The sequence below is a fragment of the Vipera ursinii genome (assembly GCF_947247035.1).
Source record: "Vipera ursinii genome assembly, chromosome: 5".
Classification (NCBI taxonomy): Eukaryota; Metazoa; Chordata; class Lepidosauria; order Squamata; family Viperidae; genus Vipera; species Vipera ursinii.
The window spans coordinates 40,736,664-40,753,421 of NC_139518.1; the positions used below are offsets into that span (position 1 = coordinate 40,736,664).

The window sequence follows — 16,758 nt, forward strand, 5'->3', positions numbered from 1 at the left end:
CAGGAAAGCCTATTAACTTTTTCTTGTTTTATTTAAATTACAGATCACTGAAACCTAAGAGCAGAAATTCTATAACAGATCATCAATTAAACAGGCATCTAAATTGATTGCTCAATTTCAAAAAAATTATATAACAAGCTGGACAATAAATGTTTATTCATTCAAATTTACAGGCCACCTACATCATGATAAAGTAACTTTTGGTGTCATACAATAAATCTTAAAAACGATTAATCTATAAATTATTAAAAAATGAAAAACCCAAGTCTAAGAGAGAACAGCAGATGTTAATAACCATGGAGCCAGTTCAATATCTCATTGGTCTCCTGGAATGTCCGGGCCTGATGGCATAACCAGATTTTGAGGGACTTCTGGAAACTCAACAGTGATAGAGCCAGGTCATTTCAGGGGAATTTCCATAAAGCAAGTGGCATTCACCAAATGCAGCTCCCATACAGGACCCATAGCATGCCTCTCCTGCTGAATCTGGTGGGATGGGCAGATACATTCAGGGAGAGACAATCCCTCAAACAACCCAAACTATGCCATGTAGGGATTTAAAAGTCAAAACCAGCACCTTTAATTGGTCCCAGAAACAAACAGATATCTAATGCAGCACATGGAGCAGAGGTGTAACTTGTATTGCTGTATAGATACACATTAATGCCCCGCACTGCTGCATTTTGCACCAGCTAAGTTTCCGGATACTCTCAAGGCTAGCTCCATGGGCATGACAGTAATCCAATTGGAAGGTGACTAGCGCATGAGTGATTGTGAGCAGAGCCTCCTGATCTTGGAACTGGTGCAAGCAGCACACAATATAAAGTTGTGCGAAGGCTTTCTGTCAGGTCTGAAAAACCACGTCTGCACCTGAAGATTCAGTTTAGCTGATTTTTCTGTTAAAAGCCTATGCACAGGATTCTTCTCAGCAGTCATGGTTAGAGTCAGATAAGAATCAAGGGTATTCAAGGGGGGGTTAGTTCACTTCTGGCTATATAACAACTGTAAGCTGATCCCTCTTTTAATTCCTCCTCCTGGTTCTGCCAGTCCTTCTCCTACACTTTCCTTGCCATGACTGACACCTGCTGTTCAAGCACAATTCCTGAGTCCAGGAAGACTCCAAGATTATGCATGGAATCTCTTTGCAATCCCATCCAGCAGCAAAAATAGAATAAATCAGGAACTGGCAGGCCCCCCAATCCCAAGCCACTCAGTCTTTCCAAGGTTCAGTTGAAGTCTGTTTTCCCCATCCAGACTCTCATAGCCTTCAGGAAGCGAGATAAGATGTGCGCAGCAACACTTAATTTTCCAGAGGCAGAGATGAATAATCGGGAATCCTCAGCATACTGATGACACCACACCACATGGTGACAGATGAGCTCACCCAGCAACTTCATGTAGATCTCTCCCCTCCCACCACATCACCACTGACTGAAATGTCACTTGATATTTTAGAAGCTTTCACCTAATACATTTTATTTTTAATAAACAAATGTAGGTTTATGCTGGAGATTCAGAAACTACACAAATGTCCATTTAAATAGAACTTCACGGCATCTATATGTTGCACTTAAATCAGGTGTGTATATAATAATCGTAGTTAAGAATCTATGATTTAGCAAATCAGACCTGAATAAACCTCTCTTACCCATCACATCTTCCCATATCTCTGAAGCGCTGTTGTTTTTTAAACCACAGACCCATTTCATGTGCAATAAGGAAGCTGTGGTTTGAAGAAGTCACCACTGAAGCACTGAAATCAGTATAGAAGGGAAATTGGGGGTGTGCGAAGACTAAAACATTTATTCCTAAATTAATACTTGAATCTTGCTGAAATGAGCATTTTAGAAGTTTAGAACTTGAGATGCGGAGTAGAAATGAAAAACACAACAGTTGCACATACATGAGGCTTCATACTGTAAAGTATCCAAGACGAAACATTAATATCCAGGTTTTTCTTTGCTTTACTTTCCTCTTGCAGATATTGTCTGTTCAATAAAATCATAACAAACAAAGAGAACATTTTCCTAAGAATTAAGATCATCACTCTTCAGAGGTAATAAAGTTTTGCATGCTGTATTTTAATACATAAAAAGTAAAAAAATATCCACCCAGTTTACAGCAATCAACAGATGTAATGGTTCATTTTATCAAACTAATAGAAAAAGTAAAAAGGGATATTTTTGTACCATTAGACATCTACTTACAACAATCTCATACAGATCCTGATGCCATTTTGTCCCATTGAATCAAAATATTTGATAGTTTTTCTTCTCAAATCTATAACCTACAACAAAATGAAGATTTTAGTAGAATCTGGCAGGCAACCATCACATTATATCCTCATCACCCAAAGAATTTCAGAAAAGCTAAAATGTATTTACCACTAATGCCCAATGTAGTCTGATATGAATAGGCACCAAGACTATGTCATGTTGGAATAAGTCAACTTCTTTGGTCCATCTTTTTACTGCATTATAGCCCATAGAACTTAGCTTCGAATAGAAGAAAGTACTAAAAGCATAAAGTACTGGAAATCCTGGCATTTTATTTCTCTCAACGAGAAGATTCATATAGAAGTTAATGACCTATATCAAAGAGAAGAGACAAGATAAGAGCAAGAAATACACACACAGATATGTATGTGTGTACGTACACACACACACACACACACGTATGTATGCATGTATATATCTTCTAATATACTAATAAAATGCAATTAATTCTCAGGGCTATCTTTATAGAGATATTCCCGCAAAGCCTTTACTGGAATATTTCTATTCCTGAAAAATAACCCTGAGAATTAATTGTTTTTATTAGTGCACTTGAAATAGTGTATAGGCAGTCCTCATTTAATGACTGCCTTGCACAGCGGTAATTTGCAATTTTACAGTGAGAAAAAGTAACCTTGTGACCAATCCTGACATTTATGACCTTCAGAGGCCTGTAAAGAAAAATTGAAGATCAGAAGCATCGCTGCGGTTCTACTTAACAACTGCTTCACTTAATAATCAAGTTGCTGATCCCGATTGTGGTTGCTAAATGAGGCCTTCATGTAAGACATACAAAGGGCTCAGGAAATTACAATTCAATAAGGCAAAAAAGGGAACTGATCCAGTCCAGAAGCCAATTCCAGTTCCCACCTGCCCTGAATAAGGTGTGATGAAACAAGCTTAAAAAAACAATCACATTTTTGGCACACATTTTCCTTATTTAGGAAGAAGATGCACATTTGACAAATTGTCATGAAGTTGATGAAGTGGGACTGTGCTGCCTTTCCATCTGTCTCTTATGAGGGAAATTAAAAGCAGAAATGGACTGAGATGACCTCACTCAACATTTTACAAGCCAGATATACTGGTCTGATGGGTAATTCAGGCCTCTAGATCAGAAGCTTTGCAACCCCGTGATAGGTCATTACAGTTATTTCTACAACAAAGGACTAATGAAACCTTAGCTACTAATGAGAAAATTTATTTTACCACATCATTGAGCCACTGCTGGTTTCTTAACGTTTGAATGTCTCTTCGTGTAATATTCAGCTTGAAGGCACAAGTCAAAATTTCATCATCTTGACCATAGCTCAGAGCATTTGCTATCTCTGTTTCCATATCCTGCAAAAACATTTTATACTATGAAGGTCATAAACAGTTAATATTAAAACTAAACTAATACATTTTAAGGAAGTGAAGTGAGGATAGAAACGACATAATCAGGTTTTATCTTGTAAAGAAAAAAGTTAATTCAAATGTCTTATTTCTAGCATACTTCATACTGAACAGTTTGGATATAATCTCATTTGAATGACTATTTCTTGAAATAAGTTACATTCCTATACTGGGGACAATAAAGGCAGAAGATATCTGGAGCTAAACTTAGTCCTTTAATACCTACCTCTGTAAATTCAGGAAAGCACTCTGTAGCCTTTTCCAAACTTAGATATTTTTCTCTTAAATCAACCAGAGAACGTCTTCTGTATGACGATTCTTTCTGGACCAGGCTTAATCTAAGTGATACTTCTTCTGATAGATCATTTCCCATCAAAGGCTGCGTTGAGTTCTAAAGAAAATGGAAAAAAGAATCTGCAAAATCAAACTCTGTAATTGGATTGTTCAAGGGAAGGAATCCTTCAAAAGACAAAGAATCCCATCAAAAGCTTCTTTATAAAACAACCAACTAGGAAATCCCTTACCTTTTTACCCAGTGAACTCCTGAGGCTTATAAGAGCCTTGGTGGAGCAGTGGGCTAATGCCTCCTTAAGTAACACCAGCTGCCTGCAATTAGTGCAGGTTCGCATCCCACCAGGCTCAAGGTTGACTCAGCCTTCCATCCTTCCGAGGTAGGTAAAATGAGGACCCAGATTGTTGGGGGCAATAAGCTGACTTTGTAATAATGCCGCTTGGGGGCGCAAAAGCCCTAATAAGCAGGCATATACATAGAATGAAGGCTATTGCTAAGCACATTGATTTGTGCTTTAAATTGTAAGCCGCCCTGAGTCTTAGGAGAAGGGCGGGATATAAATGGGATTAAAATAAATAAAATAAAATAAATCTCAGTTCGAATCCAAGGCAAACCATTCAATATCACAGTAGTCCAAGTCTATGCCCCAACCACCAGTGCTGAAGAGGATGAAATTAACCGGTTCTATGAAGCCCTACAGCACCTTATAGAACTAACACCAAAAAATGATGTTCTTATCATCATGGGGGATTGGAATGCTAAAGTAGGAAGCCAAAAGATAACCGGAATAACAGGCAAGTTTGGCCTTGGAGTGCAAAATGAAGCAGGTCACAGGCTGATAGAATTCTGTCAAGAGAATACGATGGTCATAGCAAACACTCTTTTCCAACAACCCAAGAGACGGCTCTACACATGGACATCACCAGATGGTCAACACAGAAATCAGATTGACTATATGCTCTGCAGCCAAAGATGGAGAAGCTCTATACAGTCAGTAAAAACAAGACCAGGAGCTGACTGTGGCACAGACCATGAGCTTCTCATTGCAAAGTTTAGGCTTAAACTGAAGAAAGTAGGGAAAAGCACTAGGCCACTCAGGTATGAATTAAATCATATCGCTGTTGGATATAAAGTAGAGGTGACAAATAGATTTAAGGAATTAGATCTGATAGACAGAGTGCCTGAAGAACTATGGAGAGAGGTTTGCAACATTGTACAACAGGTAGCAACCAAAACCATCCCAAAGAAAAAGAAATGCAAGAAAGCAAAATGGCTGTCTGAGGAAGCTTTGCAAATAGCTGAGGAAAGGAGGGAAGTGAAAGGCAAGGGAGAAAAAGAAAGATATGCCCAATTGAATGCAGAATTCCAGATAATAGCTAGAAGAGATAAGAATGCCTTCTTAAATGAACAGTGCAAAGAAATAGAAGAAAACAATAGAATAGGGAGGACCAGAGATCTTTTCAAGAAAATTGGAGAGATGAAGGGAACGTTTCATGCAAAAATGGGCACGATAAAGGACCAAAATGGCAGGGACCTAACAGAGGCAGAATAGATTAAGAAGAGGTGGCAAAATTACACAGAGGAACTATACAAGAATGAGCTTAATGTCCCTGATAATCACAATAAGGTGGTCACTGACTTCGAGCCAGACATCCTAGAATGTGAAGTGAAGTGGGCCTTAGAAAAGCTGAGCAACAACAAAGCTAGTGGAGGTGACAGTATTCCAGCTGAGCTATTCAAAATCTTAAAAGACGATGCAGTAAAAGTGCTACACTCAATTTGCCAGCAAGTTTGGAAAACTCAACAGTGGCCACAGGATTAGAAAAGATCAGTTTACATTCCAATTCCAAAGAAAGGCAGTGCCAAAGAATGCTCAAACTATCGCACCTCACTCATTTCACATGCTAGTAAAGTCATGCTTAAAATCCTACAAGCTAGACTTCAGCAGTATGTGGATCGAGAACTACCAGAAGTAGCTAAAGCCTTTGATTGTGTGGATCATAACAAACTGTGGAAAGTTCTTAAAGAGATGGGCGTACCAGACCATCTTATTTGTCTCTTGAGAAACCTATATGTGGGCCAAGAAGCAACAGTGAGAACTGGACACGGAACCACTGATTGGTTCAAAATTGGCAAAGGAGTCCAGCAAGGCTGTATACTGTCACCCTGCCTATTTAACTTATATGCAGAGCACATCATGAGAAAGGCAGGGCTAGATGAATCAAAAGTTGGAATTAAGATTGCTGGGAGAAATATCAACAACCTAAGATATGCAGATGATACCACTCTAATGGCAGAAAGTGAAGAAGAACTAAAGAGCCTCTTGTTGCGGGTGAAGAAGGAGAGTGCAAAACTTGGGTTGAAACTTAACATTAAGAAAACCAAGACCATGGCATCCGGCCCTCTCAATTCCTGGCAAATAGATGGGGAAGAAATTGAGATAGTGACAGATTTTATTTTCCTGGGCTCCAAGATCACTGCAGATGGGGACTGTAGCCAAGAAATTAAAAGACGCTTGCTCCTGGGGAGGAAAGCCATGGCAAATCTAGACAGCACACTAAAAAGCAGAGACATCACTCTGTCAACAAAAGTGTGTATAGTCAAGGCTATGGTCTTCCCAGTTGCAATATATGGCAGTGAAAGTTGGACCATAAGAAAGGCTGAGCGCCAAAGAATTGAGGCCTTTGAACTATGGTGCTGGAGAAGACTCCTGCGAGTCCCTTGGACTGCAAGGCGATCAAACCGGTCAGTCCTAGAGGAGATCAACCCTGACTGCTCTTTAGAAGGCCAGATCCTGAAGCTAAAACTCAAATACTTTGGCCACCTAATGAGAAGGAAGGACTCACTGGAGAAGAGCCTAATGCTGGGAAAGATTGAGGGCAATAGAAGAAGGGGACGACAGAGAATGAGGTGGCTGGATGGAGTCACTGAAGCAGTAGGCGTGAGCTTAAATGGACTCCAGAAGATGGTAGAGGACAGGAAGGCCTGGAGGAACGTTGTCCACAGGGTCGCGATGGGTCGGACACGACTTCGCAGCTAACAACAAAATTGAATTCCTTCAAGGCCATCTCCACACAATTCTATACAACAAATTGTTTTTCTTTATATTTAAACCAGGATCCTTGGGGGTGGGGGGAGGATCCACTATAGGATTTTATTCAAACCAGTAACATTAATTTGGAAGTCTTTTATCTTGTCCCGTTATACAGCAGACCACTGCCATCTTGGAATTTGTCTAAGGTGCTTGGATTTTGAGGGGAATATGGTAGTTCCTTTTTAATTAAATTCTCAGTAGTAACACTATGATTTGAGAGCTCTGTGATTTGTCTTTCTCGAAGTTAATATTTGCATTTTATATTTAAAATTAGGAAGGATTCCTAACATTTTTAAGTAACTTTGATTTTTTAAAAATCTCTGGTTGACATTGCTCTGTTTCCCAAGGAAGGAGAAAAGTGCTTATTGTTTTGTATATTTACCACAGCACGGGGTATGATAGCCCTCTCCCTCTGACACATCAGCGGTAAGGGCTCGGATACCAGATGACGCTACTTTAGAAGGTAATGGCAACAGGATTTATCAAGCCACTATCCTAAAGCAGAAGATAGAACCAGGCTGAGAAAACCCAGAGGCATTCTGACACAGGAGATTTGAGATTGTGGGTTTCTATTCTATGTGCTCATTATTAATATTGTTCAGAAAAGCATTGAAAAGTAAACGTTGAAGTGCTGAAATGCAAGGAAAATAATACTTGGTTGAAAATTTTCAGAAAACTGTTCTGAATGGTATTTGAAAATTAATGTTGGCATTCTAAACAACTTCATTATAATGCATTTCATTTCTTGTAATTATTTTAATGACATTATGTTGGCTAAAATTTTAATTGAATTCCAAAATAATTATTAATAAAATTGAAAAGAAAAAAAGACAACAAGTGTCACAATAAAGAGTGCATCTCACCTCTTTTTTCTGTTTGAATACCTTTTCATGTTCTGTTGTTCTTTTTGCTATTATTGATCTGATAGAAACATGGAGACAAAGAGGTTACTGGGAATATTACAAAAGTAGAAACACTTTTATGATCAGGAAGAATTTTACAAGCATTTTATGCTTGCTAATCTAATGTAATCCTACAGAATAACCCTATAAATGTCAATTATAGTGGAATACAAAGAATGAAGCAGAACTAAATTATACATTGTTCAGTGGCTCATCCTTTCACACAAAACGTTATTGCTGAAGAATTATAAAATCACTACAGCCATGTAAAAAAGGATCTAGGATTAAAAGTTTGGTTAAATATTTAAATCTGTAAACTTGTTAAATAGTACAGTGAAGAGAGAAAGTCTGTTAATGCATCTCAACCAACTATGATCATGCAACCCTAGGATCTATAAATGAGATGAGACCTTTAATTAGACTATCTTATTACAAAAAGAGATTCTGGTTAAAAACCAAACCACAATACCATGTCATGATCTACTGAACACACTCTGCTAATTCTCATTTTCTCTGAGTCTGCTCTTCATGACACAGGTTTGTGAAAGTGAATATTTCAATCAAGAGAGACTCGCAGAACTCAAAAAATAGTTGTCAATGCTCATCAGAATGGGAGGCTTACAAAATTACCGTCAATGGTCAGATAGAAAAGTGTAAAAATGGAGAAAATGCACACTGTGATTAATTCCCAGTAATAGTTATCCAACAAAATTCACAAGAGCAAGGCATGTAACATTCCAAAATGCTGCAAAGAATGCCAGGTCGATACCAAAGGATCTACAGGTCCTTCCTCCGTAGCCTGATGCCAGCAGTCATAAATTTACCATATGCAAAACACTGAACAAAAGTAATTTACAGGAGGATATCAAGGAGGAAATTGCTACTATCAGAAAGCGTATCACTGCCCATTTTAAGTTTGAGAAGGACTTTTGCAATGAAAACCAGTTGAAAGTAGACCAGTTGAAAGTAGAAGTTTTATGCATTAAAGAGAAACATGGTATTAGGAGAGAATCAAACCTTGCATTCCAACAAAAGAACCTAACTCCAGCTTTGGAGCATAGCAGTGGAAATGGTATGGTTGCAGCTGCTTTGCAGCCTCAGGATCCAGAGACCTTGCTCTCCTTGACGGAACAATGGATTCATTGAGGGAATAATATAATTTACTAGCCAATTCTACTGGAGGATGTCAGGGTATCTGCCTGTGAGCTGAATTTTAAATGAATTGGGCTCACGCCACAGAACAATAATCCTAAACAGAACAAGTAATAGAATGGCTAAAGTAGAAGAATTCTGTATTTTGAATTGGCTGAAACAAAGCCCTGGATTTAATCCAATGGAACATCATGGCATAATCAGAAGCAAATAGTTCATGCAAGAGAGCCCAAAGATATCAATAGATTAAAGCAATTCTGTAAGAAAGATTGAGCCAAAATAAATACTTGCCTGCTGATGTGCAGATCTGATTATCTGGGACAGCAAATGTTAGGTGGAATCAATGCAACTGAAGTGCCACCATTTATATACTCTAATACTTTATATATTTCAATGTGTTCACCAAAGGTATAACACAGAACATTGTTTTCATGCTGTTTGTTTAACCAGAATCTCTTTATCTATTAACAGAATTCAGGTAAAGCTGAGGTCTCAGTGTAAGTCATAGTACTACAGGATAGCTCTAGAGTTTACAAATATCTAATTAATCTGTGTTTCACTGGAAAAGTTCCAGAACAGTATCATCAAATGAAATGTTTAAAAACTATACATCCACTATATTTTCAAAATAGAAAAAAATCAACTAGCTTTTCATTTTAATGTCTCTCTCCTAATTTTATGTTGTATGTACTAAAACTAATATGTAACACCCAATTTCAAGTTTGCTTCACTCTGAGCCAGTATGTCTCTAGAATAGAATAGAATAGAATAGAATAGAATAGAATAGAATAGAATAGAATAGAATAGAATAGAATAGAATAGAGCTGGAAGGGCCCTTGGAGGTCTTCTAGTCCAGCCCCCTGCTCAAGCAGGAGAACCTATACCATTTCAGACAAGTGACTGTCTAGCCTCTTCTTAAAAATCTCCAGTGACTGAGCGCCCACGATTTCTGGAGGCAAGCTGTTCCACTGGTTAATTGTCCTCAATGTCAGGAAGTTTCTCCTTAATTCCAGGTTGCTTCTCCCTTTGATCAGTTTCTAACCATTGTTTCTTGTCCTGCCCTCTGGTACTTTGGTGAATAACGTGACCCCTTCTTTGCGGCAGCCCCTCAAATACTGGAATACTGCTATCATGCCTTCCCTATTTCTTCTTTTCTTTAGACTAGCTAAACCCAAGTCCTGCAGCCGTTCTTCATATATTTTAGTCTCCAGGCCTTTGATCATCCTAGTTGCTCTTCTCTGAATTTTTTTCCAAACTCTCAACATTTAGAACACAAATGCTCCTGGCTCATAGCACAGATGCCAAAAGATGACATATAGAATAAATGCTCTCAGTAGCACATAACTATTTAGATATGAGTGTTTTGTTCTTCCTCTTATGTAAAAGGTAAAGGTAAAGGTTCCCCCGCACATGTGTGCTAGTCGTTTGACATTACTCCTGAGAAAAGGACCAGAACAAAACCTAATGCACAAATATTTTCTAGGTTTTAATCCTCTCTTAAAACCACAAATTATAAATCAATGAACTTTCACTTACCTGCTCATATCATTTTTAGAGCCCAAGGGACCAAAGTTTTTGATTCCTTAAAAAAAAGATATACCGGTAATAAACGTAACTCAGTTACCCTCTCTACACATTGGTGGTATTTTAAAGAAGCATTGTCTCACACATTTTACTGATTTATTCTTTCAGTTCTTAGTAATTAGCCTAGAAAAGAAAGCTTTTCAAAGAAGAATTCAGTTCTTGATGCAAACCAATAACTCATTTCCAATAAAAAGAAGCACTTTTGTTTGATCTGCTGATAATGAAAAAAGAACCCTGCTGGGGGGAAAAAAGAATGGACAGGAGATACAGATTGTTGGGGGCAATAAGCTGACTTTGTAATAATGCCGCTTGGGGGGGGGGGCGAAAGCCCTAATAAGCAGGCATATACATAGAATGAAGGCTATTGCTAAGCACATTGATTTGTGCTTTAGATTGTAAGCCGCCCTGAGTCTTCGGAGAAGGGTGGGATATAAATGGGATTAAAAAAAAATGATTTCAGATACTGTTGGTTGAAAACCTGGGATGCTGAAAAGGGCTGCTTATTCAGAAACAAGACTTCTCTTTCAAGCCCATTTTCCTTTTCCTTTTGCCTCACTTCCACCCACTATATTAGCTTCTTCCCAGTGCAGCTACCTCCTACCTTTTCCTCACTTCTATGGGGTTTTTTTCTCTTTTTCTGCTGCTTCTGCTGAAATCAGTGTGAGATCAATTTGTGCATATGAGAATGACTGTTATCTATAGATGAGAGATCAGTTACATGTGTAGTGACATGGACATGTTAGTTCTTTTTGGATGATGGTTTCTGATATATAGATACATCATCATCATCATCATCATCATCATTATCATTATTATTATTATTATTATTATTATTGTTGTTGTTGTTGTTGTTGTTGTTGTTGTTGTTGTTGTTAATTTTATTTGTATACCGCCCTTCTCCCGAAGGACTCAGGGCGGTGAACAGGGCAATGCATGTTAAAAGACAAAATACAAAAATTAAAAGAGATTAAACAAAATGCCCACAACTCTTACAATAAGTTAAAACACAATAAGAAAAGTTAAAACACATTAATAAAACCCAACCCCATCCCATACAAAAGTGAATGAACTTGTTTGACAGATATGCTTTAATATTAAAAATTGCTCAGAATTAAATTTTATATTTTTAAAATAGTATCAAAAATCAAAAGGCACTCTTACTTTTTCAGACTAACACATTTTATTTAAAGGCATATACCTTTGTTAACTACACAACTTTAGATGCAACAAAATTTACTGAAGCTTATGACTTCTAATAGCATTTTTTGAGAAGGTCCCACCGGATTCTTTTTAATTTTTAGTCAACTCTCTTCCTCCAAGATATTACCAAGAAATTGAAATCATACCTTTTAGGGCGGGGGGAAGTATTTATCAAAACAGGAACAGGATTACATCAAAACATTTTTGCCAATAAAAAATTTCAAATATTTTTGAGTTTTTTTAAAATGATATGGGTTAAGATGTATATATGCTAAGAATGATAGAATATATTTGGATGCAGAGATATGAAGGATGTATTGAATGTTAAAATGGAACAAATTTTGGTTAATGTTTAATATGTGGAAACTATAAATGAAAAACGAATATTTTATTGTCCTCCTCCCTTTTTCCCTCCTTTTTTTCTTTTTTCTTTCTTTTTTTCTCTTTTTCTCTCTTTTCTTTTCTCCTTGTGATTTGTATCTTAATGACTACTATTTTAAATATTGTAAAATTGATATAGATATGGAAATGAGATAAATGAGAACTGGATTATATTATTAAGTATTGAAGAGAATTGTATAAAGGAAAAAGAAGTTATTTAGTAATATGAAATTGAAATCTTAAACATTTTAATTTTAATATTAATGTAAAATTAAAGCTAGAAAAAATAGATAAGGTGTTTGATGTTTTAAAGATGGAATGTTAAAATATGAAATATATTAAAAGATCGATGGATATACATTCAAAAAATAAAATAAAATAAACTATTAAGTGATTGATGGATAGCAATAAGAAATATGTTAATTTAGATAAGAGATAATATATATCGAAGAAAAAAGAGAGGAAGTATTGGCTATAATAATGTGGAGATTTGTAATAATATGTATCTGTCTGAAATGGAACTATTGTAACTCGGACACGTTGCTTTTTAAAGATATTATTGTAAACATTGAAAAACTAATAAAATATTTTAAAAAATCAAATATTTAATTCAAATATTTTATTTCAAAAATTTTATTTATTCCAAGAATAAAATATTTGGGGGGCCAGTGGGCACATTGTAAATTTTGACAACACATTAGAATGATAAATATGGTCAACAGCAAAAACTCTGACTTTTTCATTCATTTGATTTATAACCTGCCTTTTGTCTAAGAGACAAAGAGTAGTATTATATAATGCATTCTCCTCTTATTTTTTTTCTTACAATCGCTACCCTGTAAAATAGGTGAGATTGAGAGGGAATAACTGGCTCAAAGTCACCCAGCAAGCTTCCCCTGTCCAGGAAGGATTAGAAACTGTGTCTCCCTGATCCTAGTCCAATCCCGTCTTCATACCAGTTCTCACGCAAAAGCAAACTAATGAGCATCCTTTCCACTACTCTCTCTAGCGCACATATAGGTAAGTTCCCTTAGGTGTGTGTGAGGTGCAGCACAGGTTGGGTACGTTAGAGGTATGGCATGGGTCAAGGAGGGTGCAGCAGGGGTGTGTGGGTGGCTGGTGTGAGCACAGCAGGGAAGATTGCAAAGGCGATCTTACGAACGCCAGGCACTGCAAGCAGTCCTAAGTGTAAACCTGTTGCCAAGTGCCCAGATCACAATCATATGTTGAGTACGGCCGGTCAGCCAGTTACGAATCCATCTGGTGGTGATGCTGTCTACCCCACATTTTTCTTTCTTATCAAGTAGTAGGTTGTGATCTACTTTATCAGACGCCTTACTGAAGTCCAAGTAAATTATATCCACAGCATTCCTCTGGTCCACTAATTTTGTTACTTGGTCAAAGAATGCAATAAGATTTGTCTGGCATGATCTGTTTTTGACAAACCCATGTTGGCTTTTAGTAATGATTTTGTTTGCCTCTAGGTCTAGGTGTTCGCTGATTCGTTGTTTAACTTTTCCAGTATCTTCCCAGGTATTGAGGTCAGGCTGATAGGTCTGTAGTTTCCTGGATCTATTTTTTTTTCCTTTTTTGAAAATGGGAACTATATCAGCTCTTTTCCAGTCCTCTGGTAGTTCCCCACTGCTCCAGGACCATTGAAAGATATAGTTCAGTGGTTCTGAGATCATATCTGCCAGTTCCTTGAGAACCTTGGGGTGTAATCCATCTGGTCCTAGTGATTTGAACTTGTCTAGGCTGGACAGGTGCTCCCTTACCATTTTCTTGCCTATCTTAACTTGTGTTTCTAGTTTATATTAATCCACTGGACAGATAACTTTAAGATAACTCATTTTAATCTACTCAGATATAGCAATGAAAGTAAATGCATAAGAGAAGTTTAAGATGGAAAATACTCTGGAAGGGTTAAAGATACAACAACCGGAGATCAATTTTATAAACTAACAAGGGCAAGTGACAGACCCTGAATATCAAATGTTTACCAGTATGAAACGTCAAGGCAAGGTTGTAAATAATACTGATAAATAAAGTACAAATGTAAATATGCCATTCACTATACATTTTTAGAAAGTTTCCAATCCTTCATTTAATATCCCACTTAGATTTTAACTTATTTCACTGCTATGTATATTTATTCACTATTATTACTTACCATTTCTTGGCATTTCAGATGAAGGGATGAGATCAAACTTTAAGGATCCAGTGGCATAATCCTGAACACTTTATTCAATGTATTTGAAAGAACAAAGCAATTAATGTTTTGTTAAGGAAAAAAGTATTGACAGTAAAGCATGATATTGAATTTAATCTACATTTTATATATTGTATGTCAACAGATTTAATATTGGCATTTAATCATTAATAGGGTTATAGCATGGGTGTCAAACTTGCAACGTCATGTGACATGTCACAACATATCGCGACTTTTCCGTTGCCAGCAATGGGGTGGGCACGGTTTCACGATGCATCCGGCCTGCAGGCTGGCAGTTTGACACCCCAGGGTTATAGGTATTCCATAGATTAAAAAGATAAAACCCTTTATATAGATAACAATATTCCACATTTTAATTTGGGTTAATATCACATGTATTGTAATAATTGCAAACAAGACTGAATTTATAACAGCTTTAAATTTGGCTTAAAAACACTTATCTGCAGTTCAGAGATCACTTCTTATAGAAACAGGTTAAATATGATCCTGACTTGTTTTTCCACATGTATGGAGAAGTGAAATGGTAAAACAGGAACCCTAGTGGACATTCTAAATCATGAAGTTATGAACTAAGCCTAGAATGGAATCTGAATGCAACCAATACTACTGCATCATATAGTAGTTTAGGATGGTATTTCTAATTCTCAATATCCAGTGTGCAAAATTCCAATTGCTTTACTAGTTTATTTCATTGCTTCACTTTAAATATTATTTTTTCTGCAAGAACTTACTTATGGTATTTTGCTACTGCAGCAGAAGAGTGAATTTTAAGACTCTTTTCTTTTCCTTGCTTAAGCAGTTCTTTGTATTTCTCTTGCTCCAGTCTCTGAACTCCCTAGGATAAAACAAATACTACAATTATTTATCTTTAAGAGCATAATAAACTTGATACTTAAAATTCGTATTTTAAGCATACCCTTTTGTACTGTGCTTGAGATTTCATTGTATAAAACAGGGGAAATCATTTTATCTACTTCTTACCCACCAACGTCAATGCAGGAATCAGGCAACCCGATTGCTAGACACTCCAGCCTCAAGCTGCTGTTTTTGAATGTGGGTCTCCCTAAGACATGATTGTAGATGAGAAGACAAACCAGCATGTGTTTCTGAGACCTAGCTGGATGAATGAAAGCTCCCCCTTCCTGAGATTCCTTCAGCAAAGTTCTGCACTTGGCATCAGTCCCAACTCCAAGGCAGAGGAGTTGGCATGTACCCGAAGACCTTTGGCACTGTGATAAAGACTATTCTCCAGGTTTAGCAGATATGTTAGGATTGTGAGGCAGGGCCAAAGAGGAAACTGAAGTTGCTGCTGTTCAACTGCTTCCCCAACTACATGACAGTATCTCTTCCCAAGCTGTTGGATCTTATTGTAGGAGTGATTATGGATTCCCTCAAACTGTTGATACTGGCAATTTTAATCTCCTCCTGGATTTCAAGAAAGCTCAAAAACTTTTGACAGCCACAACAACCATGTCATCACTGGCCAACCTACTTTACTAGCTACCCATTAGATCTGACATTTTTCCTGCAGCAGATGAGATAGGATTGAACTTTGTAGTAACGTTTACTTTCTCCTGATGGTGAACTAGAGCCACCAGTCTCAGCAAGGAGGAAAGACTTGTTCAGAGGGTCCCTTCAGAAGTCTCATGGAACTGTAATGGTTTCAGGCAATATTTGGGGTTTTCCTACAAATCTGGAGGACATATATGTTGAGTCCTGTTTTAATCTCTGGAACACAGAGGCAACCAAGCCATCAGACAGGATTATCTCTAAGCAGTTTCTCCCCAGCCACTGATCCTGTGCAGGTTCTTGTTTTTCCAAAAAGCCCTAGGAAATTAAGCAAGCAGAGATATCTGGATTGATGTTAATGGTAAATAAGAAATAGAAAGAGATATGGGTATGATGTCAAATGCAAGCCTATGCTGAGCTGATAAAGGCATTGGAACTGAATTACTTCTGATCTTTTACTGAATCTGTAGAATATCAGTCAACTGCACTAGTTGGAATGTCCCGGGTCCTTTAAAGGGAGGGATGGGCCAGAAGAATCCATTATTATAAATTGTGATTGTCTGACATTTCTTGAATAAAATTGCTTACATTCACTTCAACCTAGAAATTGAATAGAAGGAATCTATTAGGATGACAGAGGGGATGACTAAATCTTGATTACCGTGAGCCCTTGAATGCTGAGGAAGTGAACAGAGATGTCTCCAATCTCAGTTCTGCCACCTGTATATTGGCTCTCTGGCTAGTTG

At 37.3% G+C, this 16,758-nt stretch overlaps 1 protein-coding gene across 2 annotated transcripts in view; it reads right to left on the minus strand.

Annotated features, from left to right (window-relative positions):
• The window catches only part of SENP2 (SUMO specific peptidase 2), a 30,466-nt gene that overhangs the window by 2,816 nt on the left and 10,892 nt on the right, over positions 1–16,758 (minus strand). The window contains exons 7-15 of one of the 2 annotated variants that reach the window (XM_083363731.1): positions 15,235–15,338; positions 14,444–14,511; positions 10,645–10,690; positions 7,918–7,975; positions 3,895–4,059; positions 3,483–3,614; positions 2,385–2,588; positions 2,208–2,287; positions 1,904–1,988 (exon numbers count right to left, since the gene is read on the minus strand). In XM_083363731.1, coding sequence (XP_083219857.1) covers positions 1,904–1,988; positions 2,208–2,287; positions 2,385–2,588; positions 3,483–3,614; positions 3,895–4,059; positions 7,918–7,975; positions 10,645–10,690; positions 14,444–14,511; positions 15,235–15,338 — 942 coding nt within the window. The remainder of the gene's footprint in view (positions 1–1,903; positions 1,989–2,207; positions 2,288–2,384; positions 2,589–3,482; positions 3,615–3,894; positions 4,060–7,917; positions 7,976–10,644; positions 10,691–14,443; positions 14,512–15,234; positions 15,339–16,758) is intronic. The other variant, XR_014492657.1, reaches the window with a different exon arrangement.